The following is a 15847-nucleotide window of genomic DNA, read 5'->3' on the forward strand; positions in this document are numbered from 1 at the left end:
ACTGTCAATTTTGTGTTTTGTTGTAAAATTCGTAAAATGAATGGACGAACCTAGACCACTCTGTAGAAAGTAGGGCTCCCTGTTTTGTAAATATGTATACAGGAGAGAAAAGCGAAAACACGAAAAAGGAACTTAAACGAACTTTTCACAAAAGCTGAGAAAGCTGAAAAACAGTATGTGATAGCAGTTTTCTTGTTTTCCTTTCTTTGTATAAAAAAAAGAATAACCGTTGGACGCGTTTTGCCACGGATTCTGCTGCTACTTAAACGTGAATTTGATCAAATCAAGTACAGCCAGTGTCTTGAAGTAAATATTCTGAAATTCGTGGCAGACACGCCATGTCTTCAGCCAAAAACAAATCTGTAAAAACTCGAAATAACGTAGACAAATAGAAATAAAGAAAACATTTACAATTACATGTAAAAGCAACTGGAAGAAACGAAATAGATAAAAATTGTATTATAAATAAACATGGTCGAAGAATGCGACTTCTATCTATAATAGAGACAATATAAGACTGTAAGAGACAAAGTTGTTCTTTTTTGATGTTTTTGTGATATCAAGAAATCAAGAAAACATGAAATACTTGCACAGAGTCAGTGTACGAAATGGTGACGGTATAAGCTTATAGCTGCAAGAGTGTCAACAATTATCCCTTTGCTGAATGAAAACAAATGATTTCGTTCATGACCTCCAAACAAAATGAATTTTTCCTCTTCCGACTTGCTCTCCTATGGCATCACAGTGTAGGGGAAAGCTGCTATGCTTATCGATATGAAAAGCATCGCCTATGAAAATTTCATTAAAAAGCTTGCATGAGGTCAAAATTTTATGTAGGGGTCCCCTAACTGTAGTTTTTATGTTCAGTCGTAAATAGTGAGAGTTTTACACTTGACTCTTTGGCACAGACGGTAAAATGTTTCACTGAATTTTCAAATCTGTCTGGCTGTAAGCTGATTTAAGGTGTTCACAGATGACTAGTGTTTCAGCATATTTCAAGAAGTCAAACACAAACTACTGTTTACATCAAAGAAAAACAATTTGAAAAAAACAGCTTTTACATAGCGACTTTGACCCTTTACATAATGGCCAAATGCAGGTACCTTCTCATGAAATAATGTTATGTATGCATCATTTTCAATTTCATAGGATGATATTTAATCATGAACGTATACATACGTACACTGAGTCATGTCAGTTTGAACTCTCCCCTTTACGTAGGTGTTAATGTAAATATTGTTCTGACACGTGCACTCAGTCCACCCTCTTTTCCGTCACTGTTATAGTAGGTCACTTGGGACTCGAGACAGCACATCATAGAATTTGAACTGGTTCGAAGTAAGGAATTAAAATTGCGTGATGGCCGACGAAAAATCCGTACCAAATAAGTTCATGAAGTTTTACGAATCGGGCGATTTGAAGTCACTCTCTGAGCTCTACACTGAAGACTGCAAGATAATGGCCCCTGGTATGGAATGCAAAACGGGTCGCAAAGGTACAGTATATGTGTACTTCTTTTACCAACATGCAACTCATCTCAGAGTCTGTACATGTGTTATACTGTTCTAAACTCTTTTCAGTTACATTCATTAAACATATTTTATTTCGTATTTTGGGGGAAACAGAAAGGGCAATTTCAGACAAAGTTAGCATATGACGTCATCATGTTCGGGTTATGGCGTCGAGGTCAGGGAAGTTATACATCACAAGCTATTGCCATCGCGTGATATTGTGGGTTGAAGGACATAATATGTAGTTCAGCTGAGATAAAGGTTAGGTCAGGTCATAAGATCATATGGCCTAGAGATAAGAAGAATTTCACGGCTGCAACATTTGCAAAATGTGCACGTGAGTAAACGCCTCTGGTCCCATCAAAGTAATGTGAGTAAACACTCCTTCCTGAGACACATAGATACATAGATATATACATACATAGATACATAGATACATACATACATACATACATACATACATACATAATGACATCAAAAGTACAGGATGTCATAAATAATAATATGCTTACAAGTACATGTCTGTTACTTAAGTTTCATGCATCTCACAATCTTCAGGCGAACTTTCACTCAGATCTTTATTCCATTTGCAAAATGTGCACGTGAGTAAACGCCTCTGGTCCCATCAAAGTAATGTGAGTAACCACTCCTTCCTGAGACACATAGATACATAGATATATACATACATACATACATACATACATACATACATACATAATGACATCAAAAGTACAGGATGTCATAAATAATAATATGCTTACAAGTACATGTATGTTACTTAAGTTTCATGCATCTCACAATCTTCAGGCGAACTTTCACTCAGATCTTTATTCCATTGTATGGTTTCAAAGTGTCCCCACCAAAACAAATATCATTTATCGAATTTCAACACCACCTGAGACAAGAGTTTAATGGAAGTCCCGACCATAAAATGATCTGCCATACAAGTTTAATTTATGCTAATTTATGCATGAATATTGCAAACCACCACTTAAACTTTCAATTACTTTCAAAAATCCACTTTCATCCAAATAACTTGTAAAAGACAAATATATTCTGACAATATTCTCACGATCTCATGAACTGGCAGGCCACGATTACATTGATGGATAACAACAATCAAAAGGCCGCAAAACTCAGCGATGATTTCCGAGCGTAACTGACACGGTATTTTATATCGCTGTCTCAAATCAAACTGATAACACAAAGCCTTGATACAACCGTGACAATTTGGTGAACCTTTCGCGTTAATCATAAACGTGTGATGTATGCTGATCATCATAATGTGAACACAGGCGTGATGTTTTCTGGGTAGTTCTATAAGTGTAGTTTATGCTACGTTCTGATGTTCTCTTCCGTAGCCTAATCACCGAAGAGAACATCAGAACGTAGCATAAACTACACTTATAGAAACTACCCAGAAAACATCACGCCTGTGAATGTGAACTGTGTACATGCTTTTGCTGTACGCAAAACAACAAAACTTTCAATATCAAACGGTCAGCATCTTGTGTAAACAAGAACATAGCAGTGAAAATTGTAACAGTCAACGGTAAATTTTCTCACAGATGACGGATAATTACTTCAATAAATGAAATTGCATGTATAGAGGATGAAAACCAACATCATGGACGTGAATGAAACTAAGCAATGGCAGATGTGACCTAAAATTAGGACTATTCTATTAAGAATGACTGGGGACGAAGGGTCACATCAAAAAGTACTTCAAAAACGTACCATTTTCCTGACGATGCTGTCATGGGAACTTCAATGTCCCATTGCTGTAACATCTGTTAATAGTTTCTTTGATCAGAAAAGTAATTTTAAAAACTGTAACGATCCATGATTATACTCTCCTAATCTTTCAATATTTGAGTTAAATTTTGGTATGGATAGAGGTTTATACTCTGACGAGTACGAGAGAGAGAGAGAGAGAGAGAGAGAGAGAGAGAGAGAGAGAGAGAGGAGAGAGAGGAGAGAGAGAGAGAGAGAGAGAGAGAGAGAGAGAGAGAGAGAGAGAGTTGAGTTTTGTGCCTTGGGTCATAATCATGTGCAAGGGAAAAACATATTGAACATTCTCCACTTTAAACAAGTGATTCAGTTATTCAAATGTTAATAAAGAAATCAGCTCAACTAACCTGAATGCATCATTTCGTATTACTTGCATGACTTTAATTTTCAACTAAAGTTGTGCAATGTTATATTACTGACGTTTCTACACGATCAATTATAGTTACGCTTGAAAATTTGAAAAAAAATATTACCACGTTTCTAAAATTTCATATGAAAAAAATCTTGTCAGGCCACGTTTGGTCCATTTTCATTTAAAAACATAAGTCAGCCACTCACGGTATAAAGTGTATGGAGAATTACGAAAACTAAACTTGCCTTGCCATCTTGCTGCGTGTCACAATAAATAATGCAATAAATAATGCAAGCATTGATTTTTCCGCTCAAGTGTCTATGATGCAAGTGCAAACTCCTTTTTTGTTGTTTATACATATTGTGAGCTCAAATAAAATTACAAAAAACAATAAAACAAAGCAAGTCCAGTCAAATGAAAGCCTCACAGCATCCCTTTTGGAAGAGATTAAGGACAGGAAAAACTTGGTGGGGGGATTTAAGGTTATTTTGTTTCTTTATTTTGTTGTATTTTTTCAGCCCATCGTGATTAGCATTATTTAAATATCATGGCGGTCACTGACCAAATGTCTCCTTGAGTTAGTGTAACATTTCTCAGCACAGTCAGAAATTTTCATTCTCTCCTTCAGCGTTGAGATAGTCATAATTTCATATTCAATTTGCAAGCGAAGAATTACATTTGAAATGTCATTGAGAGGCGGGGACAGGGAAGAGGGATTTGATGGATATTTGAAGAATATGTGAAGGACATTTTCATGTGCTGAACTTGTCATAGTAAGCAACAATCTTAGACAGTTCCAAATGTAAATGAGGAGTGAGCGAAATTTGATAACATTTTCGCCAAATCAAACGATGGTATTTATTAAGCTTAAAATAAACTGCTTTCTTTTGCAGCTGTTGAAGAGGTGTTTCGTGGTATGAAGGCCGAAGGAATAGAAACATTTGACGTGAAGACCGAAGAGTTCGTGCCAGAGGGAGAATATGCGTACGAGGTCGCCAGTTTTAAAAAGTTCAAGAAAGATGGCACTTGTATCGGTTCAGGAAAATCTCTCGCAGTCTTTAAAAAAATCGATGGAGTTTATTTCTTACATACTGACATGTTCAATTACAATTAGGACAACTTCTGCGCATGCCCAGATAGATGTAGTTCTGATCCCGAACGTCGGGTCTTGTTGGCCGATATTAAATCTACAAATAATCATGATGCTGTAGAAATCGTAATTCCTTTGAAAAGACTTGCTATACAAGGGAGAAACAATACATCGATCGGCACCAGTGATTTCATTCTATCGAAATTTTACAACTAGCTTATACTTTAGTAATCTAAGGTCTCATGTGTAACTTGTAATTATGAGAATATTCAATATTATTGTAAGAATAAAATCTTGCTCATAAACCATTTGCAAATCAATAAGTACCTCTGTACTTCAGGCGTATAGTGAGATTGTCATTACCATGCAGTAACATTAAACTGGATAATCACACCGTTATCTCTCTAATTAAGCTCTATTGATTGTGTACCTCTATGAAATATCATGACGAACAAGTAGATGTGGTCTCTCTGAATGGCAATCTCGTAAACGGCTGGTTTGCGTAGCAGTCACCACACACCCAAGACCAATGTGAAACTATTACCCTAACCTGCATATAACGGCTATCCGGAGAGACACGGCCCTGGGCTTCCAGAAGATAAAGTATGATTGTTAGATCGGTATAGGGTAATTTTGGGGCGCTGATAAAAATGCCTTCTATTATATGGGCAAATATTACCATGGCAACCGATCTGGCTGCCAAAATTGAAATTTTCTTACAATCATAATACAAGAACTTGAACATTCATCAAACTTGCACCATAAAGGTATTTAATATTTCTGATTGCAAATATGGCATCCACTTTGTGAACGTATATTTCCAAAGCAAACAGTTTGCGCCTTAAAAATTATATTTTTCTTATATTCATGATGATAAGAACTTTTTATCAAACTTACTGCCTAAATGTATTTGATGTTTGCACAATTAAACATGCTTTTAATAGAAACAGAAGATGTGTTTATTCTCTGGAACAAAAATGACATTATTGTCAAAAGTTAAAGTTATGGCCCATTTAATATACGACAGTGCCGAAATCATAAACAGGCTGAATTTAGTTTTCATGGCGACTTTTCAGATTCATTGTATAAAGAAAGGTGGTAGACTTGATAACTACAATATTGCGATAAACAATGCCTTGTAACTGAAATCCTTTACGTTGATATAACCTATTTGCATGTAACATAAACTCTGCCGTATACAGGAATAGATCAGTGTAAGCCCGTTCTCTACAGAAGTCAATGACTGTTTCTAATAACTTCGCTCCAATCCCCAAATTTCTGTAGCCTCTGGCTACGCTCATTGTGAGAAGCTGTGCCTTCGTTGGGTCTTTACTGTCCTCCCGAACACAGACGGTGCCGACCACTTTACTGCCGCATTCTGCTACCCACATATGGTTTCTTGGTTTGTTCATGTAAATTGCCCGTATGTTGTGAAGGTCGCCGCTAAGTCTATCAGATACGTAATGTTGCAAGGCATAGATGATGAAAATGTACAGCACAAGTAGGAGCACCAGCCAAGTAAGCAACATCAAATAAACGGATAGAAAGACATATGTGATGGTAAGAGCAACTAGTGTGGCCGTCCAAAATGACCTCCTTTGAAGGATGCCTCTATAAATCGTCATAGCGTATTCCATTATCCCGCTTCGAAATATCTCCTTGGAGATTTTCTCGTCTGCATCCTGGAAGCTTCGGACTGAAAACGATGCCGATGATTCGGCAAGTGTTTCTTTGCCCATGATGCTGGTTTCTGTCGGTAAGAAAGTCAATTGGAAAATCTGAAAAAGTGATTGGATTAAACAATTATGCAACACCAAGTACATGTGCATAATATAATGTATAAGGCACGTTCGTTGGTCGAAAACATGAGAATGCTCATACGAGAAAATCAGCGACTATGCCTCTCTAAAAAACTGTCATCATAAATTTTATCTCAGATAAACTGCATATTAAAGCTATGCACTGTGTTGACAATCTGAAAACTGTATAGGCCTATTTATAAATGATCAGATCTGATATTGGGAATTAAAATTAGATTGAAGTTTGGTTTGATAAATAACACAATAGAGAACAAAATATTATGCAACGTAACAATTTGAATTCCACGATTAATGAACCAGATTTATTGGCTTGATAACTCCGAACACATAAAGTCGTTTGGGGATTTCTGTTTCAAATTCAATATGTGTGAGACATTTAATTTCGGTCGATTAGTGTTTTGGATGTGTGTATTCTATTAAACTGCTATTTTACGTAACGAATGCTTATTGGTCATCCCCTCGATTGTTCCTCTTATCAGAGTTGAAATTAACGTATGGCATGTCGCATAATGTAGAACAGTAATTGTAGCTGGGAGCAGAGGCTCTATTCCTTTACATGGTCAAGATGACCTTGACCTGTCAACAACTTGGTGAGTGTTCTTTTGTATTACAGCGTTGCAATATATGCTGACACACGACATGAAGAGCGCCAAGCTAAGGGTGCCATAATTCGGGTTGGATTATTTATTTTGCCCACTGCCGTCATGGTTATTCGTCGCTTGTAAGCTTATGTTTGAGATCGCTTGTTGGTTTACGTTGCTATAGAAGGACCCAAACGACGACATCTTCAAACACAAGAAGGGTACTTGTTCCTGTAGAAGAGTAAGCTTAGATCAGTAGCTTCGCTAACGCGTGCAAACAACCAGCTGCAGCTACTTTTTTATGATCGACATAGAATCGTGGCCACAACGTTGGAGAGTGCGTGTACCCAAAGTCATTGTACTTTCAGCCAACAAGTGAGTGTGGTTCGATCAACCTGGTCGATGTTACATGAAGTCCAGTACCTCAAACGTGCAACTTGCAGCACAGTCGCTTGTGAATTCATGTCTAATTCATATTACACATTGACTACCGCGTATCGTTCACAAGCGACTGTGACTTGCAGTTGATAATAAAAAGAGCACCGTACTTTTCAGATCGTGAAGCGCTGCTCGTTGGACAACTTATTTGCAATGCAAATCGACCTTCCTGCAACACTCTGTCGGTTGAGACTTTGTTTTTACTGATGTGAGCAGATGATTATACTAGGCTATTAACACAGTAGGGATGTAATTAAATCTGCGACATTGTTTATATCAAAGCAGGCAGCCAGTCTCAATGAGATAACGCCGGGGAGATGATTCTACAACTGACACAAAGCACAGACAACTTAAAAAATCATCAGAGTTTGCAACCTTGTGGTTGAGTTTCTTTGTGCTTTACAATAAATAAAAAAAAAAAAAAAGTCTGTGTGGAAAAAACTATTTATTGTGGAAACAATTCACTTTTACTGAAACAAAACTGCAATCACTTCACATGTTCCTGCAACAGTACAGCCACCACTCTACACATAATTGAGTTGCCCCTTGAAATCCTACACCATCCCTAGACTCAGACAAATATCACAGGCTCTATTTATTTATTTACTGTAAGCGTTACATGATTAGTATTTTCACAGTCCCTCAACAGAGGGCCGCTGTAATTTGCCATAGGCAAACAGACTAAACTCTGAACTATTAACCCATCAGTAAAATCAATATTACTACTCCCAGTTCTCTTCAGACTTTTTAACTTTGGGACATATTGAACATTACAAAATTCAGTAAGCATGTACTGAACTTTGTCTGAACTTTGTTTTAGAACGTCTTTTGTCAACTTTGCTTCTCAGAACATTGGTCAAAGTTGTCCAGCGAACAAAGAAAAGTAGTATGGTTTGATACAAATTTTATCATTTTGTATAATATCCAAGTATTATGTATTTCTGCATCAAAAGAAATTGCCGAGTTCTGGCTTCCATATGATTTAATAAACGATGATGAATGACACATAAACTTTGTTGTTTTTACTCAATATAAAACACAGAAACTCTGCAGTGGCATTGTATTTCCTGAAGTTGTCTTGGCTTGGTGTTTAGTTACAGAGTCATCTTTCCGCCTTTTATACGCTATCTCATTGAGACTGGATGCTTGCTTTGATATAAACAATATCACTGATTTAATTATATCCCTGCTGTGTTAGCCCAATAAAATCGGCTGCTGGCATCAATTAAAACAATGACTCAACCCATAGAGTGTTGCAGGAAGGTCGATTTTCAGCTTATTTGCAATGCAAACAAATGTTCGAGGTCAAGCTTGGATCGGGTCTCCCCCGCCTCGCCACTGCCCCCAGCACGCTTGCCCTGCGTACGATACGATGCTATGTTCCCGGCGTTATGGGACTGGGAGGCCGTATTAAGCCGGGAACACAAAGCATCGTACGCAGGGCTAGCAGCAAACTAGAGATTCTCACTAGGTGTATTTGCGGCAGGTGCGACCCACTACCAGAAAGTTTACATACTTGTATGTGATTACATGTAAGCCCCAACTGTACACGCTAGGTCATCTTACTCACTGTCCCTTTTGTGAAGGTACCGTGTCTTACTGTAATTGTCTTTTGTCGGCCCACGACTAACCTTGATGCGGAACCAGGTCTGATGCGGAACGTTCGAGCTGCCGAGCTGCAGCGAGCTGTTAATACACAGCCGTTCTGTGGCGTGTTATCTGTCGACCTCGGCGATGGTCCCTAAGGCCTACACGAGCGCGATCGATACGCCACATCTCTGAATTCTCCCCAGATGACTACCACAAACGGTACTACCGTGGCCGAAAACGACAATTCTCCTCACTGTTTAAAGTTTCGCTCTACTGTTTGAAATTTCTCTCACAACACGCTCAAGCGGCTGCCGACACGACGCTACAGTCTATAAAATCTATCTGCAAATACGCATCAACTTCACGATGTTGGCCTGCAATCATCAGTAAACACACGTCATTTAGTAGTATCTAGACATTCTCAGGCCAGGGACACGTTCGACCATATTGGCGCATATAGGCCAATAGCAAAACGTTTTTTATTTCGTTTCAATAACATTTATTTGGCATTTAAGGTCTATAAGGGTCATGAATAAATAAAGCTCTGCCTGTTGTACTGATTTCTGCGTATCCGATACTCAAAAGGATGTCGAATGAACGCAATACATCAAAAGATTAAATGTCCTCATTGGAAATTACAGTGCTTGATACTAAAGGAAGACGTTATAAATAATTAGTAATTAATAAATAAAATTACTAATTACACAAACACACATCTATCTATCTATCTATCTATCTATCTATCTATCTATCTATCTATCTATCTATCTATCTATCTATCTGTCTGTCTGTCTGTCTGTCTGTCTCTATATATATATACATACATATACATTCAAGCACACACATACACGTACATACATACATATCGCTCTATGAAACGGGAAAGTAAATCGATGAAATTATTTTATTTATCACAGAATGGCTATGTGTAAGTCTAAACATTATTTGCAATACGCAAAATTTGCCGAACTTGTCTGTACAGGCCTTTTGAAGCGTGTTATGTACACAACTTCTTTAATAATGATAATTAAACCCAAAACTAACCCGTTCAGGCTGCAAGTATGGCACGAAGTAGACATTTTATCATGATACGTAATCTGACCAGCCAAACAGCCGGCTGGCTAATATTTTTCATACACTCTTTCCAAATCTTTCAATTGTGGTGCTATTTAGTCGTATGATCTATATATTGGCAAATTTAATAATTGCATCGGGTGTGGTCGTCTCAGTGGTTGGGTTCTCGTCACTGCTGGTAAACAACGGTTTTGCCATCTGTTGGTCTTCACTGATATGCAAACCGCGAAAAAAATGAACCCTATTGGTAAATGCCAGACTGCAGAATTAAGCTCTCTGATCTACACAGTTCATTCTACACTCACAAGTTCATGAAGCAGTTCTTTAAAGGGACAAAGTCGGCCATTTTTCATGAATTTTGTTTAATACGAGATACTTCTTCTATTGTTTGACATGGTGAAAGATACTGAATGAATGGGTGACCATGCATATATTTGACCCCTGTTTTAGACACGATACATAAAACCATCGCGAAAATGAATTAATGGTCATGACCATTAATTCATTTTTGCGATGGTTTCATTTTGTTTGTCTAAAACCTTAGTCGAATATGTGCATGGCCACCTATTTATTCAGTATCTTTCACCATGTCAAACAATATAAGAAGTATCTTGCATCAAACAAAATTCATAAAAATGGCCGACTTTGTCCCTTTAAATTGTCATGAAACTAGATAGGGCGACTCTGTAATGACCATTGAACCAAAAGCTTTTGTCTGACTCCTCTTGTTTTTGCAGATGTAGAGGAGTATGGCGCAAGAGGTGAAAACCTTATGCCTATATGAAAAAGAATACTTTGCAAGGTTTCTGACAATGAAGAAATATGGCTACAATCTTTTGCACGAACGTCGACAGACAAGTATCAAGAAGATTTTTGGAAACTTCGAGTTTTGTAAAGTTAAAGATTCGAATTCTGCATTGCAAGTCCTTGCAATCGGTACGTCGAATGGTAAGTTTTTCAAACACTACGGTGATACCATTTTAAATAAGGAAAATAGAATGAATATTGATATTTGTGAAAGGATTTACACTGGTGGACTTCAATTCCTCTTGCAGGATTATGCAATGTCTACCAAAAAGATAGTGTACGTCTTTTTTGTAGACATTGCACAATCTTGCAAGAGGGATTGAAAGTAATGTGACATGCCTTCTCGGTTGATTGGTCTATGTAAGCTGGGCCAATCTTCCGAGTCTCCATGTCTATCTGGATAGGTTAGACATAGTACAGAAAATATACTTTCGTTGCCTACCTTCACTCGTTTGGTTTCATATTTGCTAAACAGATATTTAACCTTATTGTAAAGTTGGTGAATATTATTTCAAACTAAGCGTAAATGTACACCCGTAATCCTAAATTATTTCCATCACCATCGCTTATCTTACTTATAGTTTAAAGTAGCATTGTGACATTCCTGTTTTCATTGATGCTGTTGGCAAAGCTATGGAGAGAGAAGTATGATAATAGGAAACTCTTGTACACCTCCACTTGTGTTGAGATTGTTTCTTGATCAAGACCTTACATGTATTATCCTTTACAATGTGTTGCTATGTATCATCTAATTTTTTGATATGTAAACTGTAAGTGGTCTTTCACATACAAAGTCAGCCACTTGTGATTAGTGATTAACTTCCCGTGGAAGTATCGACCTCACAGGTATGGTTGTTTTTACAAATGCTGTGATTACAAGAATTCACTAATCCCTTTAAAGGCACAGTATTCAATCCCTGGTTCTTGCATTTAATAGTGGTTGTTAACATTGACTGTTTATGTGGGTTCAGTCATTTATTCTCCTTTTAAAGATGTATACAATCAATTGGTTCAGAGATAAAGTTGATGAAAACCTGCCCCTTTAACACCACGCGGCGGTCATCTCAAATTTGCATTATCCATAAATCGTAAAAGAGGCGTGTCTATCATGATTACTCCCAAAAGTCGACGGCTCCTTGCAACACTTGTGCGCGTTTGTTTTTTGTTGGCCACTAGAGTGAAAATCTGTGCATATATTTTCATGAATAGACAAAACCCGGAATCCGAATCAACCATGGTACAAACAAAATCATGCGCACAGACGCGCATAGAAATGCATGTATTTCCTTTCACCTTTACACACATGCGTTTGTTTGTACCGCCGTCACGTGGTCCCTTGGGCTTATCGATTGTGTAAATATTGCGCGTCCTTTTTATTCGGAGTAGAACCATTCTGTCACCTATATAAAGTAGCCAATCACATGATTTGCTACTTTAGATACAGGTGATAAAATTTGGTTTTAAGACTCTTCTGCTACAGCAATCTCTTTTTATCAGGAGTAAGTGATATACCAATCATCGAAGCACTGATAAGCAGATATGTACGGATAGAGTACACTGTTGTTGAACCTGTGGAAGAAGAAATACAGTGCTTTCGGGAATTGGTTGTGTCGAAACATAAAGAAGGCAAATGGAATTCAACTCAGTTCAAGTTCAATCCGGTTACCATAGAGAAATATCTTGAAGGAATAGAGGCTAACACGTTTGCTGATGGCCAAAGGTTCGACGTAATACATACCCAGCACTGTGCTTACTATTTTCGAGACCCTGGCATCGTCTTTCGAAAGCTGTATGGGCTACTCAATGAAGGTGGAACATTATGCAATATTACAGGTTTTGGTAAGTCCATGTTACCGTACAAAATATTTCATTCAGTGTAAACCTTATTCTTGACATTTAAAAAATGTAAGTTAATACTTGGGAATGTATATACGCGTACTTACAGTCCATGTTCTTCTATGAATTTGACTTTATATGGAACAGCAGAACTCTCATATGACTTCAAAGAATTCAAGCATGATGAGCTGAATATCCATATGTTAAGTAGTTCGTCAGGTCAATACATATCAGACTGGTTTACTTTTCTCCATTTGAAGGCGCCTGGCTTAAAATTTCTGGGAGGATTCGGCAAATTTATGGATCATCCGAAATTTACCATCCCTCTGCCACCCTGCGAGAAATGATGCAACAACAACTCCCGGAAGCGCAGAGTAAGATCATTCTCAGAGACATAAAAGTCAAGGTGAACGAATGCTTCGAGGAAGAGTCGAAGGCTGGAAACGAGATGCTTGACTTCATCGTCCACAAACTGGATTTCAGAAAGACAGCTTCAAGGGAGATTGTGGATAGCATAGTGGCACTTTTAAACGAATGCTGCCTTCGTGAAGGTTGTAATATCTTTTTCCCGGCAGATGAGGAAGTCAGCGTTTTTGTAAAAGTATGATTTGTCAACCATAGAATTGTCTAACATCAAGCACCAGCCAAGACTATTTAGCACGAGACTATCCATGAATGATCAACTTTTAATATTTAAGGTCGACAGACATATATGATGATTCTTGGATATGATAAATCTACAGCTTGTGGACGTATGGACCGTCACAAGGCTCTTATGCCCGGGGATATTTTGCTGCCGATATTAGAAAAATAATCGGAAAAAGCGCTATTCCGGAGATTTTGCTATTAAATAGACAGTAGATTAAAATTGTCTTTCCTTTCTCTGAATGCAGCCATACGAATTTCCTTCAGAATTTCTGTGTATGTCTTTAGGCAATGACGAAAACAGGGTGCCGGATGCTTGGAGTTAACAAGTGAGGCCAATGTAAGAAAATTTGCCATGGTTCCTTCTATACGCCCTCGTAGCTTTCCGGGAAAATACAAAATATCTTTCTTTTGTTAAAAAACAGCCAGGGCGTTTGCACCTTGTGTATGGCACTCATGCTCAAACATTTCAGTCAGTATCATCAGATAAAATTGCATACGTTACACGCAGTCTCGTTTCTCCTCTGTTGCTCCTGTATTGGTACTGGACAATCTTTATCTCGTCGTTTGAATTTATGATCTCAATTATTGTCTCGTTTTGAGAAATGGCAGAAAATGATGTGAGACAATGCAATGACGTTTGACCACCTGTATCCCCTATGAATGTTTGCGCCATGTTTGTGTTGAAAACAAACACTCGCAATTCATGGTCTTCGATAGTAAAGTTATATTCTGGGGGCTTTTTCCACCTTGAATATTTTGACTATATCGCATTGGACCCTGTGAACTATGTTTTCTTTGGTCTGGCTAAACAAGTATCCAAACTCCTGTACGTAGGATGACTTGTTTCGAGGTAGCAGTCCGTAAAACTACCCTGAGACTAGCATACATTTTCTGTATTGTAAGTATGCCATAGGATGATCGAGGGTCTCTATGGGAAAACTATTCGATTTTAAAATTCTGGAAAGAAAGAGAGTACAAACACAGGCCAAAAAACTCAATTAAGAATATTACGTATTATGAGTTCCTGTTTGAATAACATTTTAGTATTTGTATTGAAAAAACATAAACATTTGTTATTTGACTATTTTGCAATCAACACAATTTAATTAATTCTCTAGTTGACAGTACATTGGCAAATAAAATTCTTGACAATATTTTCCAAAGTATCTACAATATTTTGCTGATACAAAGTATTAACTATCCATTCAATCACTCTCCAGATATTTCTAGCACTACTACAATCAAAGTATCGATGTTTAACAGTGTATCTAACATTTCAATATTCACATAGGGCCCTGTTATTGCAAATAATACGCTGAAAATGAGCTCCTTCTCCTGCGTTGCCAGGTGTATCTAGATTAAGAAAGCCACGAGCTACATTATGTAGAGTCGTCACGATTCTCCCGGCATGGTGGATATCTGTATCGGACAATTACAAACCTGGCATGAACAGAAAACTCATATTCGCAGTTAATGATCCGTTTCCATAATCCCTTTCATGACCTCACATCTTTGGAACTTTGTGGTTTGTAGTGTTCCTGCAATTTTTGCATGAAATTACTTATCATAATTAATCAAATCAGGTTGACCGTAAACACAGCGTTCAACCAGAGTAGTGGATTCAAGGTAAACTGCAAAAATGTAATGTGAACTGTCATGCTAGGGTCTTGAAAATACCTAAGTAAATGTTTTCGTGGGTATCTAACAAGTGAATCTGATATCAGTAAAAATACCAGTAAACAGAGTCAAATATTAATATTTCGGTAAATGATAGATCATTCATATTACATTCGTTCAAATCATTCTTGATGAGAGTGGCTTTACCGAATAGAAAATCCTGAGGGACGACCACTTGAATTAAAACACTGAGTTTTGTGAAAGACTGTCCAGTATTACAACCACATTGGTAAGGCGTGATAAACAATTTCAGAAATACGGCAAAGTGCATTCTTTTCCGTGAGCACGAGTAAGGCAACTCATCTGATACAGAAGTTGGAAAAAATCTTTGGGTCACACATCCATTTATGATTTAAAGATTCGTAGTATAATATCAGGACGAGTTCTGCGTAAGGTGGGATGTGACCCAATTGGAGAGTGTACGCTTGCATCAATATAGACTAGATGATTTTCTTTGTAACACAAGTTATCAAAATTACTTATTTCGATATGCTAGGGAAAGAGTCTTGTGTTTATTTTCTGAATCAAAAAAATTATGAAAAATTTTATTAAAAGTTAAAACTATTGTCCCGTTAATATACGACTGAGCTGAAACCATTAAACACAATTTAGTTTCAATAACAGTCTTTCAG

The 15847-nt window shown here is 37.4% G+C and overlaps 1 protein-coding gene and 1 long non-coding RNA gene across 2 annotated transcripts; both read left to right on the forward strand.

The window, feature by feature from the left end:
* The first annotated feature begins 1245 nt into the window (after window positions 1-1245).
* Window positions 1246-5052, forward strand: LOC139147308 (uncharacterized). Its single transcript, XR_011555699.1, has 2 exons — window positions 1246-1495; window positions 4548-5052. It is a non-coding gene; the product is annotated as an uncharacterized lncRNA (long non-coding RNA).
* A 2116-nt stretch (window positions 5053-7168) lies between these two features.
* LOC139147307 (histamine N-methyltransferase-like) lies at window positions 7169-15653 on the forward strand. Its single transcript, XM_070718356.1, has 4 exons — window positions 7169-7520; window positions 10985-11195; window positions 12552-12893; window positions 13151-15653. Exons 2-4 carry the CDS (start codon window positions 10997-10999, stop codon window positions 13495-13497), a joined length of 888 nt encoding a protein of 295 aa, XP_070574457.1. The 5' UTR covers window positions 7169-7520; window positions 10985-10996; the 3' UTR covers window positions 13498-15653.
* Window positions 15654-15847: the final 194 nt, after the last annotated feature.

This window comes from Ptychodera flava, chromosome 13 (genome assembly GCF_041260155.1).
Source record: "Ptychodera flava strain L36383 chromosome 13, AS_Pfla_20210202, whole genome shotgun sequence".
Lineage (NCBI taxonomy): Eukaryota > Metazoa > Hemichordata > Enteropneusta > Ptychoderidae > Ptychodera > Ptychodera flava.